Source organism: Uranotaenia lowii, chromosome 2 (genome assembly GCF_029784155.1).
Source record: "Uranotaenia lowii strain MFRU-FL chromosome 2, ASM2978415v1, whole genome shotgun sequence".
NCBI lineage: Eukaryota > Metazoa > Arthropoda > Insecta > Diptera > Culicidae > Uranotaenia > Uranotaenia lowii.
This window is the reverse complement of record NC_073692.1, coordinates 131,846,827-131,874,375: the sequence shown is the minus strand read 5'-3', so window position 1 is coordinate 131,874,375 and position 27,549 is coordinate 131,846,827. Positions and strand designations below refer to the sequence as shown.

Sequence of the window (27,549 nt, the reverse complement as noted above, 5' to 3'; positions counted from 1 at the left end):
TTGAATCCAAAATTTTGCTGACCAGTGTATTTATGTTGTGTTGCACTCAATCGCTCTAGTGCATTCGCAAGCCTCTTGCATGAATAAATACCAAAGCCGAAACCTCAAACTCATTCATACATATAACGGTATAGACACGGTTGTGTTCGTGAGATTTTGATTGGTTGTTCAGTTTCGTGTTGTAGCCAGCACCGGCTGGTCGATTATTTTTATCGGGTTGATCGGGAAAAAGTGCTTGACTCACCTAACAACGGTGCAGTGTCCGGGACGGTTGAATCGCGGTTGTGTTTCTGGCCAAATGGTGACAAAACGGGTGCTAATAACTTAGCACAGAGAGCTAGCCAGTAGCCTGCTGCTGGAAGGAGTCTCCAGCTTCTTCGGAGGATGATGAAAACGGTGGGTATTGTGACCTTGACCTACAGCAACAATGGCGCCTTCCAACCTTTGGAACGGCAGGTGTTGTTTTGGAGCTGTACCCTCAGGGTTCTGGGGGAACGAAGCCAGCCAGCTGGATGGGATTGGCAATGAAAATCACCAGGTAAATTTCATTGAGAACCGGGTGATGAAAATTGGGGATCTTTGGTTGTTGGTGCTAATGATGATTGTGATCAGCGCTGCTGATGATCATCAGCGATAGTGGTGGTGAGCCGTGGGATGGTGATGAGCCGTGGTGATCAGGGTTGCCAACATTTATTTTCAAAAATCAGGGAACTTGCGAAATAAAAATCAGGCAAAATCAGGCAACGTAAAAGTAACGGAAATTTCGCTCAAAGTAATGTCCTTTTTTGGTCATCGCTCCACATTTACACTCCAATATGTGTTGTGAGCCTACTTAGTTGAATAATTCTGCTGCATCAAAGCAATCAAAAGATTCCCTTCAATTCTCTTTTTCAATAAGAATTAACGGGAATCTTTCGATTGCTTTGATTCAGCCACATTTTCACTTTTTCACTTCAGCTATGGTGCCTACTCTAGTTCCTTATTACCCATTTTTCATGACATTCGCAAAAATCAGGCATATATTCAAAAATCAGGGAAAATCAATGGCTTATCAGGTTGTCAGGCAGAGCCTCGAAAAATCAGGCAACGCCTGAAAAATCAGGCACATTGGCATCTCTGGTGGTGATAGTGATGAGCAGTGAGATCAGTGGATGATATCACGGATATCACTTCTGCCGCCAGTGTTGGTTTCGGAATGCCTCGCTGATGTATTGGTGGTGTTGCGGTACAGATGTGGTAGTGATGTCGATGCTGTCCTCCTCGCGTGTTGGGGTTGGTGAGATTCTCCAAATCTCACAGATGTTTTGAAGCGAAATGGTAAACAAATGTTGTGTAATATGCACGAGAAATCCTAGCAATTGGCTGAACATAAACTGTTCTCGGGTAATTTACCTGGAGAACCGTTTTCAGCGGCTCGATTGCTGGATACCTGCTGCCTGGACCGATAATTTGGGTGGTGATGATATTGGGCCAATATTCCAGGTGAGTTTGGTGCGAATGTTTTGATTCCGAAGTGTTCAGAAGTTGTGCTAAACGCAACGTTTTGTTTGAACGGCGGCAAGCGAAGTGTAGACCTACCAACGGGTTTCGTGAGCTGGTGATCGTAGGTGATCGCTGCTAATTTGCGAGTTCAAAACGCGCACCTGGTGTTGGGTTTCCGAGTCTCCTTCTCGGGGAATGTCCAGAGCAATGGCGAATGTAAATTGTGCCTCCGTGGTGTGATTGGTTGGGCTTGTTGATCCGGCCGATGGACCAAAATGTTGGGGTGCGGGATACCTTAGTGGACTGTATTTTTCCTTGGAGGATTCCTTGTTGGGTGGAGCTATTCCATCAGCTCCTTCAGCGATACTTGTGAGCTCAATAATCAAACACTAATTTACAATTTACGCTCTATTTATTCACAAGTCACAGGTAAGTTTTTGGCACAATTTATTAACGCGACTTTTACGGAAATTCAAAACGGTTTACTTTAACATTTATTATTTTACAGCAACATTTAACATTTAACTAATTTCTACTTAACATCTGTACCAATGGCGGTTTTTCTTAAGACTAAAGACTGGATACAATACAAATTATGGTTTCTTCAGTAAGGGACAAACATAGTCCACAATCTCTTTCTAATCTGCTCATTAGAGATGCTGACAGTTGCATCTCGACATCATTTAAACGTTCGTCTTCTTTAATGATCCAGGGTCGTATGAAGGGTCATTGATTTAGGCTGACATCGCTCTCTAGTAATCCAACAAAGATGTTGCAAAAATCCAATGCCATATTTAACTAGCAGATCTATGTGCCAAAAATGCGCTGAAAAGTGTACTGTGCCAAAGATGATACGATTTGAAAAGCACTATTGGCATGAAGACTCGAGCTCCGAAGCAAAATTATGCATGACCACAACACTCAAGTGAAACAGAAAAAACATTATGTGTCATAGTCATCCTATCGGATAATTCATCCCAAAAAATATATTGAGGATCGAACTCACTGCTCGAACATCTCATCTCAGCTTGCCAGTCCGATATCTTTCCCAGTGCACCATCTGAGTCGACTAGCAAACCAAAGTTTATCATCAACAGTCCTTTTGCCAGTGTCGATTACCAAAAAAAAACGCACTTCATTGGCTGTCTGCTGTTTGGTTTTTTTCCATCATTCTTTGTCTTTGATGAAGAAGGGATGAGAATGGGAGGGGAATAGGGTGGAAATGGGAAACTAGTTAGAAGCTGGTTTCTATTGTCGGCCGATTTATGTACACACTCACAGCTCATCTTCGCTGGTGGTTTTTTGCCGTCGGTAGGAAACAGTTTTTTTCTAATGCCGGTTTACATACACACACAGCACTCCCTACATCACTCGACAATATCTTTCCTGGCTGACTGTTTCCATCCTGCCTTGTCTTGTGATAGGAAATAGGATATGTTTTATTTGGTTTCTTCCCGACATATGCAATGCGGTTGTGCTGGGAGGACAATGCCATTTATAATACCGCTTGTTAAGGGGGGGGGGGGGGGGTAGGGTCTAACACTTTCAAAAAATCGATTTTTTTATTTTTTATTTTCTTATTGTAAAACATTTCAAGAATGTTGTGTCAAATTTTCAAGTCAATTGAAGCAAAACTATAGAAATTATAGGCCTTTATCTCCTCCTATTTAATACTACAAGAAAGCAAGAGCAGAAACTTCAAATGAGTTTTTCTCGAAAGCACATTTTTAAAGTCCGTGGACATCGTCATTTGAAAACCAATTATCCGATTCTTTTCAAATTTGGAACATATTTTCTACATATAAAATACCAGACCCCAACGTTTTTCTTTTTTATTTTTTTTTACTTTGGGGAGATTTTACAGATAAGAAATGGCGGATTTTTTCGTGAAAAATCGTAGTTTTTACTTCAAACAGCCACAAAAATTGCATAAAAAATTTTTTAAGTTAAATAAAAACGTTGCTCTATTTTGCTCTGATTTTTTTACTTCAGATGATTCTGTGCTGAGATACAGTGTCCACCGCAAATCCTGTTTTCTAAAAGGCATCCTCGAAAGTGCTCCGTCACCGGTTCATTTTTCAATATTTTTCTACGAAAAAATTACTAAATGTTGTTTTAACAATGCTTTGTATAATGCAAAAAATTTGAATACATATGTTTGAACGATAGCTCTAGAAAAAAATCGTGAAAATGGTGTTTTTTTTTAACCGTTAGACCCTACTCCCCCCTTAATGCCGATCCGGCAAAGAATTTATTACCGATAATTCCACCTCCAAGGAAGTTCATTATTGGAGTAGAGTCTTGTTTGTGGGTGTAATATTTGTTGCTTTCTAATCCATCAGAATGATTTATTACTATCTGTTTTGTTCAACAGCCTCGATAATAAGGACTGTATTCGAAAAAAAATGCAACACTTTCACTTGTGTATAACTTCTGAACAGATGGGTGAAATTGATGAAATTTTCAGTGAAACTACCTAGTAGTATGATGTTTACATATGCAAAATTTTGAATCGATCTGTTTAGTGGTATGAAGATTGCGTCTAATAAATAAATTCATTTACCAAATATTTGGGCATCGTATGCGCCATCTATATTGCACACAATGAACCATCGTTTTTCTTAATCAAGGCTATTTTCGTTGACGTTCTTCATTACTTGCAGCGTGACCTTCAAAATAACTCAAAATTATCTGTTTCATTGAAGTTTAACAGTTTTTCCAATTTTTACAAGAAAACAACATTATAGACTTTTTATCACTCCACCAAAATTTTCGCATGACACGATTCCAGATCCAACCAGAAAATGTATTAACTTTGAGAAACCTTTAAAAGAGCTATGGAAGGAAAACGGTCTATTCGAAGGCATTTTTTTGTGTATATTTGTCCTGTACCACTTATCGATTTGTATTTTCCACAGAACGTAAGCTAAATTTAGTGCTAGATATATATTTTAAAAAAATCACTTTCTTCTCCAAAACATTCAGGTGAGGCTTGTCAACGAAAAATTTTCTACAGGAGATCCACCAGGTTCCCGCTTGAAGGTTCGTTTTGATTTCCTCAACGTATTTTATTCATATACGGGTCCACCATTTTGCGCAGGATTTAACCACTGTTCGATCTATTTTTGATTGTTGGGCAAATCAGACACAAAAATTGACCTGCTTAACCTCGTCTAAAATTTAAAGGATTCTATTGCGCTTGTTGGAAACCCTTTATTCCTAATCCTACCTACCCACCTCAGGGTCCGGCGCCGATTGACCGACGCGTAGGGCTGAGATAAAAGATCTTCACTGCTGGCGATCCGGAGCCGGCGAGTTCACTTGCTGCCACCCAAGGTTTTCGACTGTGTGGATTTTAGCGGCTAGATTACGCCGCCACGAGCTACTGGCGCTGCCTCTTCTTCGATGCCCATCTGGATTCCAGTCAAGCGCCTCTCTGCAAATCTCGTTTTCATCTCTTCGCAGCGTGTGTCCAATCCATATCCACATACGTTCCCGAATACGGGCCGTTCTGATCCGGGTTTCGATGTCCTTCTTGGTACCACCATCAGGCGTAATCTGGCTACCAAGATACTGGAAGCACTCCACTTTCTCAACCTGTTGTCCAGCTACCGCGTAATTGGAACGATTATCTTTATTGATTTCCATCGACTTGGTCTTTTCGATATTGACTTTGAGACCTGCTGTCTTGGAACTTTCGGTGAGGTCGTCGAGTTTGCTCAGCATTTCCGGTTGTGTTTGGGGGAGCAAAACAATATCATCAGCCAGGTCAAGGTCGTTCAGTTGCTCCATTGTCGAAGGAATCCACGGCAAACCTCGGTTTCATCTGCAGTCAAACGATCCAGTCAAGAGATCATCCATTACGATGAGAAAAAGAAGCGGTGATAAGATGCATTCCTGTCTCAATCCAGCAATTACCGCAATTGATTCGGACAAGACACCGTCGTGCCATCGTGCAGGACCTTGCACGAAAATGCCTCGTACTGTGCTTCGATGAGATGGACTACTTTCTCTGGGACTCCTCGTCGCCCCAGTTTATCAGTGGCCACAGAGCCACCCAGATGTTTTCATGGTTAAGTCGGTCGAATGGTTTTTCGAAATCAACGAACACCAGCAGAAGAGAATCCTGGAATTCGTTGATTTGTTCCAGTATGATTTGTAGCATTCCCAAGCAACCAAAAGTCCCATAAAACAGGTACAAACACGCTTACTCAGCCCCATCATTGATATGAAGTACGTTCCATGCAGCTCAAAATTTAAGTTCTTATTGATACTTTCAAGTTCCAAAGAAGTCTTAATGATCATCTATTCAGCTTCCAGCGGCCTCTTAATTCAGCTTCCAAAAAACCGCAAAATGAGCAAAAATATTTCTCTCTATCTCAACTGAACCGTTGGCTTCGGTTCATATCACCTTCTCTTGATTATTTACTGTGTTTTGTACCGGTGCCGCCATGATGCCACGCGACGGATTTCAAACTCGACAAATTGCTCAATTGCTACTTTCCTACATTTCCTAAATATATCGCATCAGAATGGTCACTCAAGTACAAAATTACTTACTGAAAAAAAACTTGCCCGGCTTGGGGATCGAACCCCGACCTTCGTGGTGAGAATCGAACACGCTACCACGAGACCACGCCTAGATGTTGTTCTAACTGAAACTAAAACTCGAAGAGGTGATTTGATTTTGAAAGCACATCAATGCACTTTTTGTGACTTATCAAATCCCGTTTGAGCGCTTTTGTGCCCTTTATGTGACTTACCAAATCCCGTATTGAGCACTTTTGTGCCCTTTATGTGACTTAAGTCCCGTATAACGTACGTATAGATCACTTTTGCAGCTTTCAAGTTCGTTAATGAGCACATATAGTTCACTAATGAGAATTGGGCAAAACAAGTCACATACAACGTACATATTAATCACTTTTGCAACTTTCAAGTTCATTAATGAGTACATAAAGCTCACTAAAGGGAATTGGGCAGTTGATTCTCTTTGTCAGCCAATATGTAACTTTCAATGCCTTCATTCAAGTAAATATGTGACTTTTGGTTGCTTGGGTTGTGATGTGGTCCACACATGATCGTCCGGCTCGGAATCCAGCTTGTTGCCGTCAGAGTGTAGCGTCCATTTTCTCCTGGATCCTGTTCAGGATCACTTTGCAGAGTACTTTGAGTGTTGTATTAATGCGACTTACTGTTGGCGCTCCGAGCTGTGGGTTCTGTTGGCCATCGCTCTTCGCGACTCGAAAGGGTTTTCGAAGTGCTGAGTCCATCGTTTGAGCTGATCTGTTCGATCGGTCAATATCTGATCTGCTCAGTCTTTAAGCGGCATTCTAGCATTAGTCCTTGCACCACTAAGGCGGCGAGAAATATCATAAAGTAATCGGATATCTCCATTGGTGGCGGCTCTTTATCTCTCTTCGTCTAGGGTGTTTGTCCAGGCTCTCTTGTCTCATCTACAAGCTCGTTTAATTGCCTTTTCCAGCTCCGCATATCGTAGGCGAGCGGCTGCTTTGGTTGACCCGGTACATGCCTGCTCAATTCCGACTTTCGCCTTTCTCCGATCAACTACCATCCTCCAAGTTTCTTCTTCCACAAACTTTACCGAGAGTACCATGGCTCGTCGTGATAAAAGCATTCTTGATTCCAGACCACTGTTATTCGACTGTTCCGTCTGTTGGCAGCTCCGAGGCTTGGGATTCAAGCTGTTCATCGTATGCCCTTCTCATCTCTGGATTCTCCAACCGGTGGACGTCGTATCGACATCCGACTTTCTCCTCTCGCCGCTGGACACGCACGACTCTCAGTCGTATCTCACCAAGGACGAGGTGGTGATCAGATGCAATTTCTGCGCTTCGTTTGTTGCGGACATCAAGAAGGCTCCTTCTCCATTTTCGGCTGATGCAGATGTGGTCAATTTGATTTTCTGTCCGGCCATCTCGGGATACAAAAGTGACCTTACATATGTGCTGGTCGATGGGGGAAAAGCGAACCACCGATCACCATGTTGTTATTGCCACAATATTCTACAAAAAGTTCCCCGTTTTCGCTCATCTGTTCTATTTAGACCATGAGTGGCCAACATTTTCAACAGGCGGGCCAAATTTCTGAAATGAGACTGGCGTGCGGGCCAAAAAAACATGTTTCTGGAATATTCTAAATAAAACAAATAATAACTTTTTTTTTAAACACTATAAAAATCAAAACTATTGCATTGTTATCATCAAGTTTAGATAAAGCTTGCCTGATTACCCGATTTTATCCGGGTTTTCCCGGATATTTCATAAAAAAATTGGGCTAAGTCTGGTTCGGTCGGTTGCCCGAATTTCATTGAAAAATGCCCGGATTTTCTCTCCTTTTTTCCGAATCGAACAAAAATAATTGTATTGTAATTTTTTTTTAATTTAAGCCTCCAAAACTAGAATTTTTTGAGCAAGGGGGAGGGGGGGGGGGTAGGGTCTAACACTTATTATTATTTATTTATTTGTATATTAATGCAACTTAAGATTGAAAATCTTTTGATTTGTTACATTTTGTATGATAGTTTGTTTGATGATTATTCTATTACTGTTTCTGAAAATGTGCCTACTAATCTACATGTGTCCTAATTTGTATCGTTAAGTTTTGCCAATAAACTCTCCCTGAATCCTCTTCTTTGAGTTATGTTTTTAATCACGTTCGGTAGCTGATTCCAGTTAACGATACCTCGAACAACAAATGAACTATTATAGTAAAAAGAATTGTGGATTGGAATTTGAATACTGGAAGAACGCGAGCTTCGTAGTGGTATTAAAAGGGATTTCAAATACATTGGTTTACCAGTAGTTATTAAGTTGTGCATGACCATACAAGAACGAAATTGATAGAATTTTTCGAAAGAGCAGCCAAGAAGATGTTTTTGTAAATAAGTTACTCTTGAAAATCTAGACAGCCTAAATACGTATCTCACGCAGGCATTCAAAGCCACTTTCAGTCTGTCAAGTAAAAATGCAGGCACATTGCTTAGAACAAAATCTCCATATGTAAAGTGGGGTAAAACGAAAGTTTTGAAAAGTTTTAACTTAGATGAACGTCCAAAAATCAAGTATTAATGTTTAATTGCTTAAGCGTACAATATATTTTAGAACACTGGTTTTTTATTTGCATTCTCCAATTCAGACTGTTATCAAAAATAATACCAAGGTTATTTACTTTTTCAACAAAAAATCAGGGATTCGTTGTTAAGAATTAAATCGGGAGGAATAAAAGAACGTTTCGATTTGTCAATCAGTAGGGCTTGAGTTTTAGACGCATTTATAGGAAGTAAGTTATTCAAAGACCACTGATGCAAACTTAGAAGATCTTGATTAATTTTAAAGGACAAGTCAGATCGATTGTATTTGCCGTAGTGGCAATAGTATAGTTGCACATCATCGGCAAACATATGAATACAACAATGAGTGAGGACGTATGGAAGATCGTTTATGAACAGAGAAAACAGAATAGGGCCGAGTACGGAGCCTTGTGGAACACCTGATTTAATACTTTCAAATTCTGAAAGATTATTCTGATAATAAACTGCTTGTTGACGATCTACCAAATATGATTTAATTAAATCTGCGGCAGATAAACTGAAAGAAAAATACGAAACTAACTTGTTATACAGCTTTGCATGGGACACGCGATCGAAGGCTTTGGAAAAGTCTATCAATAACAGTACAGCGATCCCTTTTTTATCAATGCATTTGGCAATGTCATCATGAACCTTTATCAGAGCAGTTTCTGTACTATGTTTTTTGCGAAAACCAGATTGAAAATCATGTAAAAGTGTATTATGATTAATGTGCAGTGATATTTGTTCTTTCAAAATCTTTTCAAAAACTTTAGATAATGAACATAGGGTGATTTGCCAATCGTTGTCCCCTTACCCATTGTTGCACAGCATGACTTAAATTGTCAATATTTCAGCTGTTTTTCAACTTTTCCTCAAAAATAATACTGAATCATGTAATTCGGAATGTTTTCTGATGAAATGAGGCTTTTGTGATATTTTCTTCTGGTAAGTGTGTATCTTACGACAGTTTTAATTTTTCTTGTTTTTTTCGCGCGGTTTTTGTGCTAATTGTTAACAAAAACATTAACATTCCTTCTACGACAAATAAGGTTTTACGCCAGAACAAAACATTTTTCGAATCAGTTTTCAATACGAAACGTTTGTTGAACAATTTTAACACCATGATTTTGAAAAAAAATTATGTTCCATACTTAACCAGAAAATATGTTGGATCGTACAACAATTGGTCCGCTAAATCTCCTCCTGCCCCATTGTTGTACATAATTCCGCTGCAAAATTTGTTTGGTAATTTCAAATTTATAAATTAGTATACCTCCAATAACTTTTTTGGCTGTTTTTACAGCTAAAAATAGCAATAAAATTTTTGGAAGCGATTGATTAAGTCCTGAATTATAACAACGTGTTTTGAACTAGTAAGGAGGCTTGTACGGAAAACCCCATATTTTCATTCAAAAATCATCAGAGATGTACAGAAAGTTCAAAAAACATTATTTTTTATTTTTTAAATATTTCTTGGTACTTGCAATACATTGCATTTGAACAAAAACTAAACCTAACTTGTACTAAATAGGTAAATATTTTTTAATTTTAGTGTTTTGACAGCTAATTTGAATGCTGGTTAATCGGATGAAAATAAGAATCGCATTATACTGCTTTGCATAGCCAATTTAAAACTTTCGCAAAAACATGTCATGAAATTATTGAAAGCTTCAGAAAGCCATTCCTGAAATTTTACAATACTTTTCAATGGATTACAATTTTTTATTTCGAAATGGTTATAACTTTTTTCATGAAATGCTTTGCTTCTTCTCATGCTGGCAGAAAATTAATCTTAAGAATGGGCAAAATCAATAATTTAAAACAAAATTCATTTAAAACTTATTTGAATTTTCTTGTATATGCGAAAAGTTCTTCTTGCATACAAATTGTCATACAAAATTGAACACGTTCATTGACTACATGTAACTAAAACAACTCGAATTGTCTATTGATATGACAAGTTTTTTTTCTGAATAAGTGGATATTTACGTTTAACTAGTAATTTTAGTAAATTTTGTGCTTTAATTAAATATTTTCCACTCCGAATTTTCACATTTTTTGCACTCAATGTTGATTTTTAATAATTAATTGAATAATTCAAAGACACTTAATATATCCATAAGTTTTTTTTCTCTACCGTCCAATCTTAAAAATGAAGTTTTGAAATTATTAAACTCGTTGAAAAAACTTATGTATGTATGAAAGTCGGGAAATTTGCATTGTCTGAAAAGTGTCAAAGTCAACTCAACTGCTTTGGCTTTGAGAGACTACTTTTTTATCAGAATTATTTTGAAATCCTTTAACTCGACCATTTGCTCAACATTTTATACAAAGAATCTATAAGCTGTTCTGAAAAAATCTTCTCTAATTTCGTGACGACAAATCTAAAAGAATTTTATTCCATGTCAACAGCTCTCCCCTTGATATTGTTAATAATACTGTCAGAATATTTTACAGGAGGAAAACTACGACCCTTAATCCCAAAATCTAAAAGTAGAAGGTTGGAAGACCCGAAATATTACTTATCTGACGTGCAATTTTCTCAGGAATTCGAATCTGCCGTCGAGTTGCCGTCACTGGAGACATCTATGTGAAGCTTTATTTGGTCCTTATCATCCAGAAAAATAAACAGTCATAGCTTTGTGAAAATTAATTTGATCCAAAACCATTTTTCAGCCGGAAAACTCTTGGGAAGCATTTCTATGTGATGTGATTGTTTCCTGAAGATTAATGAAATGCTAAAGAGGTTACATTAATTACAAATAAACCCACTTATATGTAAAAGATATTTAAATCAATTAACTTTTCGAAAAAAAAAATCGAATTCAAAATTGTATATCATGAGCATAAATCAGTCAAACGATATGAAGCTTTGGGCGTGGTTGTGTCAATTTTCAAGTTTTAAATTGAGGTTCATTATGTAAAAATCGATCGACTTCCAAGTGAGTCCTAAATCATTTGTTTTATAAAATCGCATCTTCTTCATAGGGGTAAAAGGGGGCAAAACAGATCACGTTCTCTAATCATTTCACCTGTTAGTAGCCACTTAAAAATTAAGCATTAAATACCTTTCATTTCATTCTATGGGATTTTAAAGACATAAGTTTTATGTTGGTAGGACATATAAAAAAAGGCTCAACACTGGGCAAATTAGGTTAAATAACACTCCACGCAAATGGCTTCGGGTAAATTAAAAGGTGGATTTGAGTTTCTGAGAAAACATCACGTGTGATAAATGCTATTCCAGACACTCAAACCGACGGCTTTGTGTTTTTTAGGCCGAATTGGGATTGGAAAGTGCATTGGACGGTTTATATGGAGGACCACCCCCCCTCCCCCTCATAAGGGGCCGTCTAAAAATTAGATTGCATTTGAACTTGAAGTTTCCATAATAAGCTTCCGTAACAAATATCAGTCTATTCGACCTCATGGTGACTGATTTTTAAAATGTGCAACCATTGGAAAAAATCGGACAACATTATGCACGACACAAAATTTGCCTGTGCAACTATTGGGCACAGACAAGCTGTTTTAAATGATTTTTTAAATTTTTTTGTCTCTTTTTTCAAACACTTGAACTTTTCGATCTTGTTGACCAATCCTGTAAGAGTGCATCGACAAAAAAAATCGAGTGAATTTGGTTGAAATGACTAAAATACAGAATAAACACCAAAATCATGTGCTTAGCTGTGCAACGATTGGCAAATCACCCTAGTATACTTATGGGTCGTAAATTGGAGATTGTATCGCAGTTATGTTTTTTAGGTAATGGAATTATTTTAGATTTTTTCCACTCTGTAGGGTACTTGGAAGAAAGTATTATCGAATTGAATAAATGTTTCAAAATAGGGAGTATTTTGGGAAGTAAAATGAGTATCAGTTTAATCGGGATATTATCAAAACCAGTTGCATTAGATTTGATGGATTGCACAGCACTAACTATTTCAAAATCTTCAACCAATTTGAAGGTAAATCCATTTGAACTGGCACGAATTGTGTACGTACTCGAGCATTCAGTAAAATTAGTGGAAAAATAGGAATTAATTTCATCCGCAGAGAAGTAATCATTTTGGTGAGTGTTAGATGATCTTTTCGTTAGTCCGAGATTCCTTATGTTTCTCCAAACAGCTTTAGGCGGGAGTCTGAAATTTATTTTCTTACTATCCAAATCCCTTTTAGCATTTTTAATAAGAGTATTCACTTGATTCCTTCTTCGTTTAAACGAATTTAAATTGTCGGTGGTTCTATTGTGTTTCCAATTTCGGTAAGCTAAGTTTCTATTTATGATAGCTAGTTGTATATCATTGGTAAACCATAAATTTTTCTTGAATTTTCTAAACTTATACGGAAAAAACCTCTCATGAAAGTTAAAAAGATCCGTGTTCAGCATGTTCAGAATATCATCCGGATCACTTATAGTAATATACGTTTCACAACTTAAGTCTTGCAGAGCAGAATTTAAGCCTTCCAGATCGTAACATGAATAATCGCGATACCAATATCCGACAATCGACTCCACTCGCTCAAAATTGAGCGTACAAAAAATTAGGTCGTGGTGTGATATTCCTGGGAGGGAAATTTGATTGAACTTGTTAACTACTTCTGGTGAGTTCGTTAAAAGCAGATCAAGCATAGAACAGCCTGTATTATGAAAGAAAGTTGGTTCCGTCCCTACACAATTGAATGATATTAGCTGTAAAGAATCTTGTAGTCGTTGAGAGTAGGAAGATCGCTTTAGTAAGTCCATATTAAAATCGCCTATGAAAAAGGTATGCTCGTAAGTTAGTCCAAATTCATGAAAGTGGTTTATCAAAATTTCAGAACAATCATTTCTCGGGGGATTATAATAAACTCCTAACAAGATTCGGTTGGTGCCTATCAATAACTCAAAAATGATGTACTCTAAAGAATTTACAGAATCAGTTCCAAAAGAAGATTTTCCAAGAATTTTATGTTTCAAGTTATTCCGTATATAAACGCAAATACCTCCACCATGCCGGTTTCGGTCGTTACGAAGGACATAGAAACCTTCGATATAAATTTGAGAATTCCGAATTGAATCATTCATCCAAGTTTCGGTCATACAAATAACATCCGCTTTGCTATCCTGAAAAGTATCTTTCAATTCTTCAAATTTGGTCATGCGTCGTGCACAGAGACTCTGAACATTTATATGACATACATTCAATAAATGGTTGCTCATAGCAGCATTCAGAACTGCCTTAGTAATGTGTTGAGAGGTATCATTAACAGGAGAACTATCCATTGTCGATTGAGAGATATGTAAAGAGGAGTATCAGAGAGAATGTCTTGGCAAAACTTAAAACTAATATGAATGACACAAAAATTACATAAAAAACCATTTCTGATATTTAAACTATAAAATCGAATGAAGTGTAAGATGGGTATACTATAACATCAATGTGAACAAATAAAAATATTAGGAAAAGGAAGTATTAAACGTTGTCATTTGGTATAAATTTTCGAAACAACTAAGTTTAACCAATTTTGATTATCATACCATACGTGAAAGTGTGTAAAGCCAGGACAGCTTACAAAAACAGCAGCAATACCACGGTTTCGCAACCGCACAAGTCAGGAACAGCATCAGCTGTACCAAAACAGCAGCAACAGCAACATAACTTTTAGGAGCGGAAGGAGTCAAGGGGATATTAAGGAGGGAATCAAAGGAAGAAGTGGGAAGGAAAAGAAAAGCTATTAAGGAGAGGTTTGATGACGTCGGCCAGGTAGTTGATCAACTCGTTGAATTGGTGTGAAAACAGTAGAACCAGTCAGTTTGACGAAAATGATGCCATCTCTCGTCTGTACGTTCTGTAGAGCACCAGTCTTCTTTAACTTGATTGCCTCTGCTCGAATAGCTCTCGCATGTTGGGTCAGATTCTCGTTCATGAAGATACGGCTGTCGTTGTCAAAGCCAACATTTCGCAGGGTCAAAGAGCGATTCCTCAAATAAGCACGATAAAAATCATTCTTTGGATTGCGCAAAGCAAATTCACACAATATCAAAGGTGTTGAGCCGGGCTCTATCGGTGATTTGGAAAGACGTAACAGTTTTGCCAAGGGAACGTTTGTGAAACCAAGCGTCGTACAAATATTCTGGAACAATACTTCTAAATCTTCGCCTTGTAGGTAGGGTATGCCGGAAATTATAAGCTCACAGTTTCTTTCCAGTTTTTCAGTGCATTCCAAATTTAATTGTAGGTCAGCACGTATAGATTCGATGTCTTCGTTGAGCTTGGAAACATTACTTGAACATTCCTCCTTCAAAGTCGTTAGTTGACCTTCTAAGCCTTCAATCCGTTGTCGTAGCTCACCGGTGCATTGCTCGATCTTCGCTTCGATGTTGGTTTGGATACGATCGTTTTCCGCAGTCATCATACGACGCATCTTGTCCCACAAGTCAGTAAGGGATTCTATTTCCTCGGAGTCGCTCGAAACAGCCAAATCCTCTTTAGAGCGTTTAGCTGCTCTTCCATCCGTAAACAAAGCCGGTAGCGATGATGTAGATTTTGTTTTTTGTGTTGTTTGCCGGCGAGTGCAAGGAACGTTGACAGGCATGATTGTGTTTTTATCCATTTCTCTTTTGTCTGAACGCCTTTGATATTTTTGAAGGGTTGAGCGATCGAACACTAGTTTGTAAACGAGTGATACTGAAGGGATAGCACTAGCAAAACTCGACTGTTTTTCTGTTTTCTTTAGAAATACTGGAAAATTTTGGAATCACTTTCACCATCCACATAGACTCCCACACTTTATAAATATTTCTGTTCACGCGGTTTTTAGTAAGGTGTTGAACGTTGGGTTTAATACTCGATTTTTAGCGATCGTTTTCAAGCACGCGTTCGGCACATTGCCCTTCAGAAACAGTTCTACACTTTCAAAAAATCGATTTTTTTATTTTTTTATTTTCTTATTGTAAAACATTTCAAGAATGTTGAGTCAAATTTTCAAGTTGATTAAAGCAAAACTGTAGAAATTATAGGCCTTTATCTCCTCCTATCTAATACTGCAAGAAAGCTAGAGCAGAAACTTCAAACGCGTTTTTCTCGAAAGCACATTTTTAAAGTCCGTGGACATCGTCATTTGAAAACTACTTATCCGATTCTTTTCAAATTTGGAACATATTTTCTACATATAAAATACAAGACCCCAACGTTTTTCTTTTTTTGTTTTTTTTTTACTTTGGGGAGATTTTACAGATCAAAAATGGCGGATTTTTTCGAGAAAAATCGTAGTTTTGACTTCAAACAGCCACAAAAATTTCATAAATTTTTTTTTAAGTTAAATAAAAACTTTGGGGTCCAGAAAAATATCTATTAAAAATATTTTGGTCTGATTTTTTGACTTCAGATGATTCTGTGCTGAGATACAGGGTCCACCGCAAATCCTGTTTTCTAAAAGGCATCCTCGAAAGTGCTCCGTCACCATTTTCAATATTTTTCTACGAAAAAATTACTAAATGTTCTTTTAACAATGTTTTGTATAAAGCAAAAAATTTGAATACATTTGTTTGAACGATAGCTCTAGAAAAAAATCGTGAAAATGGTGTTTTTTTATACCCGTTAGACCCTAACCCCCCCCCCCCCCCCACCCCCTCCTTAAACAAACCATGAAAGGTTTTTTTTCTTGATTTTTGTTGAGCAGGAATATTGACTAAATTTGTCCGGATTTTTTGTAAAAATTTTAAAATCAAATGCCCGGGCTATGCCAGGTTTTAGATAGAATAGCCCGGATTTGTCCGGCCTTGATACGTTTTGAAAAAAATCTGGCAACCTTAGTAAAGATTCATCTTAATAAGTCATTTTTGTTACTTGCATATTTTTAGAAACTTTGCTCCATTTGAAAAATAGTGGAAATATTACGCAATACGAAATAAATTATCCCTCGAAACTTATGTTCAGGTACATCTTTTCAAAGCAATTGAAACCTCCTTGGTTATTTGAAAAATGATCGCCCTTTTCCAATGATTTTCAAGTTCACCGTTCTTTTTAGAAAAATTTGATCGAAAATTTTTAAAAACCGCGGAATGGAATTGTTGAAATAAAGTAACTTTCCTATGGTTTTTACATTTAAAAGAATACTTTTTCAACGAGCTCTAGTTATATCATAAATAATATTGATTTTTCAAAGTACGGAACTCAACCTCAACTCAATCCAACTATTTTAAAATTTTCCAGTATCTCGCTTTAACAAGTGTATTTGGAAAACTTTCTTAAAACAGGACGAATACGAATTTGATTCTTTGATAATCATAGAACTTTTTGTAGGGGAGGAGCGGGCTATATTCGCCTATTAAGCAGAACACTGATTTAATCAAATATCACATCGAATATGTGTACAAAAACTATAAACATGTGTGCAGGCATCAGTTTTCTATAAATTGGAGTAATTTTTATGTTAAAATTTTCTTCTGTTTCCAAGAAAACGATTTTATTATAAGTGTTGTCTAAAATGCCGAACCTCAAACCGTGCGGGCTTAATGCGCCTATTTATGATTTGAACAAAATTTCTTTTTTTTGGGCAATATTTCCGTATAATTTCATTGAAACTGCTAGAAAGTAATAATTTCCGTACGACAAAGCTGAAGTTTTATAAAAATCTATGTATATTATAATGTTATGGAATAAAACAAAAGTTAGGGTTGCCATACTATGGAGGCAGATCATCCATGAGAAAAACTTTATCAAATCTGTTTTTAGATCTTCAATTCTTTCTTAAGATGTTATTCAGAGCTTAGATTTGAAGTTTCAATGATAAAAATCATTTATTTATTCTATTAAACCTGATATTTTAGGATGGAGGCATTTTACAAACATGATGGGGGCATACAAAAACACTCTATTATTCCACTATATAATCATTAATAAACCTCCACAAAAGCTGAAATATGTTGTATTTCTTAAGTCCATTTGAGTAAGAAACAAAAACCATCCTAGTTTTTGTTTAAAGCTTCTTTACGTATAATTTTTAAAAGTCGAAATATTACATCAAAATGTACAAAGCCTTGTATGATTTTTTAAATTTTTTTGAGTTTGTAAATTCATAAAATTCTTTCTTGCCTTATGTTCTAAGCGTATCACCCTCAAAACGCATTGGTCAGATAAGCTATCTAGTCAGCCTATTCATCAAACAGCCGTAGGGTCATTTAACCCGATAGGCCCATTTAGGAAACCTTTCCCCTAGGTGAAAAATTTGGTAAAAAATCGTTCTTCTGGGAGATTTGTCAGTACCAAACCGGATCTACCGTGACTGCGGGTATTTCCGTGCACCTAAGCGGTTTTTGTTTTTCAAGGCTGTGTAAAAAATTCGAATGAATGATTCAAAAGGTCATACACCCACCATTAGTTAGGATTTTTTTTTATGTAATTTAAGGAAAAAATATCGTAGATGATGGAATACACGAAAAAAGTTTGGTAAAATGCATCTGAAAAATGTGTTTCGTGTACATAATTCCGTGCACTCTCTCTTGCATGTTTTTAATTCCGTGCACTCTGAACTTTGTTATTTATCTACAGTTTGTGTTGATTAAATAAATGCGATGACTTTCAAGCTATAATAAACCTGGTAATTAATCTGGTTACACCCCAGCCGCTCCCTATTAAATACTTTCGTAATAAGTGAATGACTCCGAAGAAAAATTTAGTAAACAAAGTATTGCGGACTCAACTTTACATTAACGCTTTGCAACACCAGAAAGTGACGTTTCAACCGAAGAGTGCTGGCGTTTTCATTTTTTCTTGGGCTGTGTAAAGCATAAAATGCTGTAGGTATTTGACAGCATTGTGCGTAAATTCAATGTTTACACGATATCATAAAATTATGTTGGATATAAATAATTTTTCTCATAGAAAAAACATTTTTTTCGGAAAATGCACGGAATTATGTGCTGCACGGAATTACCAGCAGTCACGGTAGTTGAATTCTACTACCCAACTGTAAATTCTGATTAGTTTTTCATTATTGATGTATTTGTACATCAATACAAAGCAAGATGCCAATTAAAATACATTTGGAGTTGATTAAATTATAATAAAGCTTAGCATAAAGCTTAAATTACAAGTTGGAAAATTTTCACATGAAGCTTTCGATATTTTACAATATTTGCAAAAGTAACTTTAGTTATAATGTTGATATGATTCGGTGATTTTTTACGATTTTTAAATGATTTTGGTACGATCTTATTACCTTTCTGAGGCTATCCAAACTCCTCAATATAAAAACTAGCGTCCGCTTGAATGCTCTTTATACCAATGATATGTAGTCAACAAATCCCAATCGGAAAACATTGGAAAATGTGTAATGGAATTCACAGATAATGTGTCAATTTTGGTTATTTGAATATTGTAATTTTAGTTGCTTTTTTTATTCAGTGATGGTTAGACTGCCCCAAATTTGTATGGGAAATTCAAAACCTGTGAAATGTTATGCGCTGCAGGCTGAAATTTATCCTAGTCCTAGTACAAGATCTCATGCCAAATTTGGGTCAGATCGGATAACGGGAAGGGGTCGCTCAACGAGCCTGAAGTTTGTATGGGATTCTGAGACATTTTGTTCGGGAGAAACATGAAAACCCAGTTTTTCATCAATAACTTCGGTTCCCGTCGACCGATTTCTTTCAAAAACAAGTTTTCTTAAAGCCTAAATTATGAAAAATATTTCATCCGAAGACTGCATTTCAATGAGAGTTAAGATAAGAAAGTTATTAGGCTTCAAAAATGGGCTGACTTTTTTAATGATGGTATTCATCACTGTTAATGAGTCGAGGCGGTCGAACATATTGACGCCTCATTAACAGTGATGAATACCACCGTTAAAAAAGTTAGCTCATTTTTGAAGCCTAATAACTTTTTTATCTTAACTCTAATTGAAATGCAGTCTTCGGATGAAATATTTGTCATAATTTAGGCTTTAAGAAAACACGTTTTTGAAAGAAATCGGTCGACGGGTTCCGAAGTTATTGATGAAAAACTGGTTTCTCATGTTTCTCCCGAACAAAATGTCTCAAAATCCCATACAAACTTCAGGCTCGTTGAGCGACCTCTTTCCGTTATCCGATCTGGCCCAAATTTGGCATGAGATCTTGTACTAGGCCAAGGATCAATTTTGGCCTGCAGCGTATAACTTTTTCAAAAGTCGGGTCATTTGGGGCACTCTAGTGATGGTATACTTTTTGATAAAATTAGGTATACAAGGCCCTCAGAGACAAAGTGAGAGACAAATAAGTGCAAAATTCATAATGCCAAACGATTCTCGATAATTTAAGTTATATTTAGTAAACTTTTTAGATTTTTATAATTATGTCCTCATACTTTTACGTTCGAAAGAAATTGACAAATATTCGAAAAATTTATGAAAAATGGCTAAAAACAACAATTTAAAAGAATGTTTTCTCGAAATTAGTTTTTATACACTTCTACCCCTTTGGCTTATATCACTTCAAAAAGATTTTCAAATCTCTGTTTTCAATTAAGTTAGTTTAGATTCAGATATATTTATCGAAGGAAAAACGTTAAATTCTTAGACCACGGCTTTTCCAAAAAAAAGCTTCGCGGGCCACAAAAAGTTGGTCACATGTGGCTCGCGGGCCATGGTTTGGCCACCCATGATTCCCATGTCCCATGATGCGCTCAAAGTCCTGATTACCAGAGCCAATCTTTGCGTTGAAGTCACCTAAGTGGATTTGAATGTCACTCTTCGGGATTTTCTCAACCACGCTATCCAGTTGACTGTGAAACTGCTCTTTCTCCTGCAATAAGCTCCCACTATAGCATCGGCCTGATGCAAATTTACGTGTGACACCCTTTATCAGATTAGGTTCTTTACTAACCCAATAAACGTGGAGTTGAGCAAGATAGGCCTCGCCATAATTCGTATCGAAAGGAAGATGATTTTTTAATAACATGGAACACCTTACGTCCCCATTCAACGCCAACGAGGCCTTTTATGTTTTAACTATGTGTCATAATAAAAATGCTAAAAATCATAAATTACACTCGAAAATCTAGTAGTGTTGATGTAACATGATCATTCACATAACGGAACCCCACTGTCGAACTCATCACAAAGTGGTTCTAAAAACATGAAAAGAAATAATTTCAAAAGCTTTACCAACATGGTTTTCTGCTGAATCCTTACCATTTTTCCAGTGCTCGTCGGGACAATTTAACAACATCGTATGTTTTATGCAAACAATATATTTGGATGCAAGACTATCGCACTCGTTCGGCTTTTCGTGTTTGCGGTGGTTGATGATTTTACTGTCCTTGCGACAACGAGCCACGGAAAATAAAACGGTTTCCTGAGCAACTTGTTCCATCGAATGGGTCAGCTCCAGAGCCTTTTCCTGGAGAATGCTATTTCCGTTGAAAAGACCGTACGCCGATCCAAGACAATCCCACATGCACTGTTGAAGGAGGTTTACCTTGCTAGTTACGACTGTTTGAATTAAAAATTAATAGTACAAACCGTATAAAATTTGGCTTGGTCAATTATCAAGGCTCTGTGCTTCGAAACACAACTGTCTACGAAGCTTTTGTTGAACACGAAAGGATCCGGTAAAGTGCAGCATTTATGCAAATCTGCTATCTGAGAATATGTGAAGAATTTTGTTATTGTTTTGAATATTTTATTTTAAACATTTTGAAAAATGTATGATTGTGACTAGCTTACCAGTTTTGTATCGATGCATTTTCCTTTATTGCCCTTAAAGACAAAAAATAAGTTAAGTATTGGCAAATAAAAATTTAAAAAGCATTTCGGCTCACCCTACAACTTTCCATGAAACACGTTAATAATGCTATTAGTACAATGTTCTTCATCCTTAGAGTCTGTTTGCTTAACTTTACTCAATGAAGAGTTGTCAGGAACGAATTGCGATTAGCTGCACAACGTTTGTATAAAAAGGTTGCTCTACTAATCGATCTTATTTAGGCACACACAAAGTTGCTGATACAGTATGACCTAAACATAATGCGAAAATCCGTTATCAAGTTTAAAAAATACTTTTTGAGATATTAACCAAATTTAAAAACTTTTTTATTCGTTCAGGTATCACTGATCACTAAATTTTGATTCTTCTTGTTTTTCTTCATGTTCACTACTATTTTAACAAAAAATATTAAAATAATCGGGTCGGGCCTACCATGGAGCAGGGAATGCAGAACACAGGAACAGGAGAAACTTGGACCACCAGTACCATACACCCATAGAAGAGGTTGCAAAAATCCAATCCCTATTTAGCAAATCTCTATGCCGAAAATGCGTTGAAAAGGGTACTATACCAAAGATGATATGATTGGAAAAGCGCTACTGGCAGAAAGACTCGAGCTCCCAAGCCAAATGATGCATGACCGAACGAAAGTTTATTGTAATAGTCTTTCTGCTACCGCCGATTACCAAAAAACGCACTGAATTTGCAGTCTGTCATTTGGCCAGTGATTTTTTAATCGTTATGTGCCTTTGACGGAAAGGGATGAAAATGGGAGGGGATTGTGGTGGGAATGGGAAACTAGAAACTGTTTTCTACTACAGGTCGGTTTACATACAAACGCACAAGTCATCTTGTCGTCAATTGAAAACAAAGAATGGTTTTTTCAATGCCGCACAGCGCTCCCTACATCATTCGACAATATCCTTGTTGGCTGGTTGCATCCTGTTTTGTCTTGTGAAAGGATATGGAATTATTGGAAAGCTTGTTAATGCCGGTCCGGCATTGAATCTTATACCGATAATTACACCTCCAAGGAAGTTCATTATTGGAGGAGAATCTTATGTGTGGGTGTACGTTTCAAATGAGCAGTATCGTTGGGAGCAAATTGCTCCTTGATGAAGAAACCATGAACTCGGCACAAAAAAAACTTTATGAGTTAAATGCCTTAATGAAACTACTTGTAAATTAAAAAAAAAACAAGAATTAAAAAAATCAAAATTGTAAGTCTTGATTAATTTGGATACTAAACATTTACCTTGAAAAAAGATTTCCCTGCACAAATTAAAAATTATAAAGGATACTTATCTTTGCGCAGCACTTCTCCATTAAGCGTTTGGAGTGAACAACAAAATCTTTTCTTTCATTGCTTCCGGAAGCGTGTTAAAAGTTTTTTGAGCACATGAAAATCATAATGTAAGATCTTCGACGATTCTTCAGCGAATTATTCATTTTCCTGAAACTCAAATGGCAATTTGCAGCTCGAAATGATTGCTCAGCAGAGAGCACTGCGATCAAAATGATAATGTTATGGATTCAAATGTCAAAACGTGTAGTTTTTTTTTAGGTTTTATTTTTGACACTTTACCAGCATTATGGCATTCGTGTCTAAAAACGTGTAGTGGTTTTGCAAAATATTAAAGAAAATTAAGAAATCTCTGTGTTAAATGAAAAATTTCCTGGGAATGAATCGGATTGCAAGTTTGATTTAGTTGAATCCATTTCATTGTTCAGTCTTCGTTTATTTAAGTTCTCCAAAAAAAAAGTATTGTGCAACATCCTTAAAGTCAACCCGGAGCGAGCGAGCATGTTTCAAGTAGCACATTTATGAAGCAAGGCCAAATATCAACTGCCACGAAATCTAGAGAGAATTGTTCATAATATTTTCAATCAACTTCAACATTGATTTGTTTTTGAAAATTAACATGTTTCAAAAACAATTTTTTTAAGATGTACATCATGTTTTGAAGAAGAAATCTTTGAGTGTGAGAAAAACTTATAATAATTCGATTTCCTTAAAGAAAAAAACCTACCGAAAAATTGAAAAAAACGATATCGATAACAAATGTTAATATGAAAAATCTGTAATTTTCATTGTGTGCTGTAAAATGAGCTCCTGATTTCTTTCTGTACTATTACTATCTACAATTTTTCTAAAATAAAAAGTTTAGAAATAACTTCAACTTCTATTGCCAGAAGCCTACATTTTGAAATACTTGATTTACAACAAGTTTTTTAAGATGAAGAATTCCGTTCGGATGTGATGTCTGAGCTATCAAGCATGTTTAGAAAAGTGGTATATTTTATTCAGCTTTTATGAAAACGGGAGCCATCTTCTTTCCATTCGAAGCAACCGCTTCAAATTCCTAAGAATTTTTTTCATGGGTCATACTGTATTTACTGTACTGTAACTATCAATTTGGTAAGCATGGGGAACATTGCCAGATGCAGCCTTATGGCGATAAACTGCTCATTCGCCGACTGTTATAATTAAAGTTGTATTTTGACTGCTTTTAATCACCGATAGCAGTGCTTTAAGTGATGAAATTTGCAGATGACAAATTTGTTGCAATGGGAAGTTTTTTTTTATATGCCTAAATGTCTAATTCAAACTAAAGTGCCGTTTGTTAGATTTGGGTAGGATTTTAAAATTTTATTCTTTTCAGAACATAACTTGAAATTGCTCAATGTGTCAATTTTCATATTCATTTTGTATGGCATATCCCAGCTAAAAGAAAATTGAAGTGCTTTTCGGTACCACAAATTATCCTTTTTTTTACTTTAGTCTATGAGATGTTACAAATTATCCTGTTTAATCAAAAATTGCTTGTGTTTCAAATTCGTTGAAAATCACGTAACATTTCATAAATATTTTTCGTGTTGTATCGAATTATGTGTTGATTTTGTATAGGAGCCGCCTGTTTGAAAAATCATACACGTTATTTATTATTATGAATCGTTTTGCGATTTTTAAATTTTCATGTGTTCTTTAGTTCATGAACAATTAATCAAAATTCTATGAGTGCTGTCATTTTCCACGAATATTCCATGGGGCACTCGATCAAAAAAAAAAAAAGGGGAGAGAACCTGCGACATAACAAATCAACTTTTTGTTTCAAATTGAGCTTATGAATCAATTTGTATGACCATTAACTGAAAATTGTTTGAGTTGTATTATATTTTGAATCCGTCGAAACCAACTGTTGATTGTTAATAATCCGAGCTTCTGTGGATTTCTATAGCAAAGACTTCCGAAATAACTCATAAGTTATATGCTTCAAGCATACAGAATGACCAAAACTACTGTTTTTGCGACCACCATAATGCATGGAGGTGGGGGGGGGGTCTTAAACTCCAAATGAGTTTCGGAAAAAAAAATGGTTGCTGGAATGGTTCCAAGGACTACCAAATGGCTCTTAAGGTCAATTTTAAGCACATTGATTAGATTCTAGTGGGAACGACGTTGAAATTAGTAGGGTTAGTTGCCCTACTTTGGACCCTTTAAGCGGTGGTTTTTAAATAATCATGTTTTTCTCATAAATGGACGAGAGGTTTAGATCTTGCAAAAAAATTATTTAAAGTTCATGATCTTATCTTAAAGTTTTAATGAGAATTTTCAACACAAGTTTCGCCATTTTTGAAAGATCTGCAAAGATATCGATGATCAAAATTTCCATCTTTGAACCTACTGTTCCTATTTTGGTACTGTACTGGTACCTTTCATTGGACCTATTCCTAAAATTCCTATTAAAAGTATGATTTTTCGAAAACAAATAAACAAATTCATTAAAAATGTAATATTTAATCGAATATGATCATAAAAAAGTATTACAGCTTTTTAATGATTAAAAACACTTAAATTTATGTTATGAATATTTTAAACCCTTTCACTCCCCTTCAGCTCTATCAGCAGAACAAAAGTTGGACTTTTTTTGTTTACTTACTTGTAGTTTATTTGCGTAAAGCTGACAAAAATTTTAGGAATGTTCAATATTGGTTCTGAATTAACAAAAAATAAATAAAAAAAATGAATTAAAAAAAATAAAAAACAAAAAAAAATTATACCTCAATTAAAAATTCGCACCTTTGTTTATTTGTTTGGTATTGACCCAAAGTTTTGGTGATATCAGATTTTAAAATGGAACATCAAAGTCGAAAGTTTCTTATATTTGGACCCTCTACAAATTTAGCAGGTTTTCCATAGATTTTCATTTATAGTAATTTAATTTTGGCTTTTTCGGTCTTGGATGTAGATCAAACAACGATGGTTTTTGAAATACCCGACGTTTCGACCAGTTTTGTTGGTCTTTTTCAAGGGAATTAGCTGGTTTACCGAACGTTAACAGTGTGATCATAGTGACACGGATGAAAACTTTTTCGTTTCATCCGTTGAAATATACGAGCAGCTATCAATGGACTCCTAGCCGTTGGACAAAACGAAATCGACAAAAACAACAGACAGCAAATTCCCTTGAAAAAGACCAACAAAACTGGTCGAAACGTCGGGTATTTAAAAAACCATCGTTGTTTGATCTACATCCAAGACCGAAAAAGCCAAAATTAAATTACTATATTTCATTCCCGGTCGAAAACATAAACCTAATTTTCATTTATTTTAGGAAAATAGGTAGTATGGTTCATATTCTTCACAGTGATAGTAATTTCCCTTTAAACTTTGCCTTGGACAGTTAAAAAACGTGATTTTTCGTTATTTACTCTAAATTCTCTAAACGCGCCCCACTAATTGAGCGGTCAGATTTACCACCGATGAAGAGGTACATTTCTGAAAACGTTGAAAATATTATCGGAAAGACTTTTCATGGCAAAAACCATACCGCAGGATTTGGTCAAAATAGGAGATCATTGTGTCCATAGAAGTATCTTAATTTAATGCTAGCAAAATGAATTATTTACAATTTTCGGCATTTTAGGACTAAAGTAGGCTCTAGGTCCAAACTAGGAGCTGTTTTAACATATTTTGCTCTAGTGAATCCAAAAAAAACCAAGCATGTTCTGAGCCTCTAAAAAGTCTTTGTAGAACGGAATTAAACATTTATTATTTGCCTAGCCTAAGATAACATCATGAAAGAACCCGATTTATTGGAATATAAATACAGGTAAAATGTTTATTGCATTCTATTTGTACATGCAATCTATAAACGCAAACGGTGATAAATCTTGCGTTAAAAAACAGATAATTACCGGTTATTAGCAGGCGTTCTAAACTTTGAATAATTATATGACAAGTGTAATGGTTTGATTGAATCAAAGGTTGTGAATAAACATCTATACCTAATTTCATTTTGTAGAATTGAGAACAGATCATCCCACAGTATGTTCCAACTTCAACTATGGCCAGTATCATTTATAGGGTGCTTTTTCTACTTTCGATCTCAGCTTCACTCTATTCGATTGTTTACACACTTGAATGTTTAACCCCGGAAGAACATGTGAGTTGTCATGCAATCACTTAGCAATTTTGGACATTTTCTGATTGGATTTTCTATGTCAAACAGGCTCAAGGAGTGAAAAAGTGCTGTCTTATACCGAATCCATTCGACGTTATCCAAACACCGGAAATGGTCGAATCAATCGAAAAGTGCGTATCGGAATTCGGAGAACTAAAAGGCGAACGGAAGAGGATGGTAATTTGACAAATTGTAATTGTTAAAAAAAAATCCGTAATTTATAAAGCGTTTCTTCAATTTTTAGTGCACCTACCACTGCCAAACGTCGCTGCTGCAATTGGTGAATAAAACAGCGGTAAACAGGGCAAAATTTCTTAATATGATTAAAAGTGCCATCGTCGTCGGTGGGAAAGCCCGGGAGGAAGTGATGGCCATTGCATCCGAGTGTCTAAACCAAGCTCCCATGATGGTCAGAGCGATCACGAATCACTCGTTGGGTTGCAATCCACTGGCCTACATGCTGGACGAATGCATCATGTCCGGCCTCTACTATAACTGTCCGGATGAGTTTTGGAAGAAAGGTGAGTTTTTGTTTTTTTTTCTAGAAGTGGAGTGATTAAGAATTTAAGTTTTGCTTCTTAAATCATTGCAGACGAAATCTGTGACCACATCGCTGAGCGTTATGCTGTATGCAGTTGAAAACATCTTAACAGAACGCAGCATTTTTTCTACGGTCGCCATGTGATCACCATCTGCTGGCAGCTAAATTTACATTGTTTTGAAATCTGACAGATAGTGATGCTATAAAGTAGATGGAAATTTCTTTCAATTTCAAATTG

At 36.2% G+C, this 27,549-nt stretch overlaps 2 protein-coding genes across 3 annotated transcripts; one reads left to right on the top strand and one right to left on the bottom strand.

The window, feature by feature from the left end:
- The first annotated feature begins 97 nt into the window (after window positions 1–97).
- On the top strand, window positions 98–27,438 carry LOC129749960 (uncharacterized). Of its 2 annotated transcripts, none has more exons than XM_055745115.1 (4): window positions 98–396; window positions 26,819–26,947; window positions 27,015–27,291; window positions 27,363–27,438. In XM_055745115.1, the coding sequence occupies exons 1-4, from the start codon at window positions 385–387 to the stop codon at window positions 27,407–27,409; spliced, it is 465 nt and encodes a 154-aa protein (XP_055601090.1). In that variant the 5' UTR covers window positions 98–384; the 3' UTR covers window positions 27,410–27,438. The 2 variants fall into 2 exon arrangements, with proteins under 2 accessions (XP_055601090.1, XP_055601089.1); XM_055745114.1 differs by lacking the exon at window positions 98–396 and adding an exon at window positions 26,646–26,752.
- LOC129749961 (uncharacterized) lies at window positions 20,551–21,463 on the bottom strand. The gene is made up of 5 exons (XM_055745117.1): window positions 21,361–21,463; window positions 21,266–21,298; window positions 21,062–21,181; window positions 20,732–20,999; window positions 20,551–20,667 (listed from the first exon to the last, which is right to left on the bottom strand). Exons 1-5 carry the CDS (start codon window positions 21,412–21,414, stop codon window positions 20,621–20,623), a joined length of 522 nt encoding a protein of 173 aa, XP_055601092.1. The 5' UTR covers window positions 21,415–21,463; the 3' UTR covers window positions 20,551–20,620.
- Window positions 27,439–27,549: the final 111 nt, after the last annotated feature.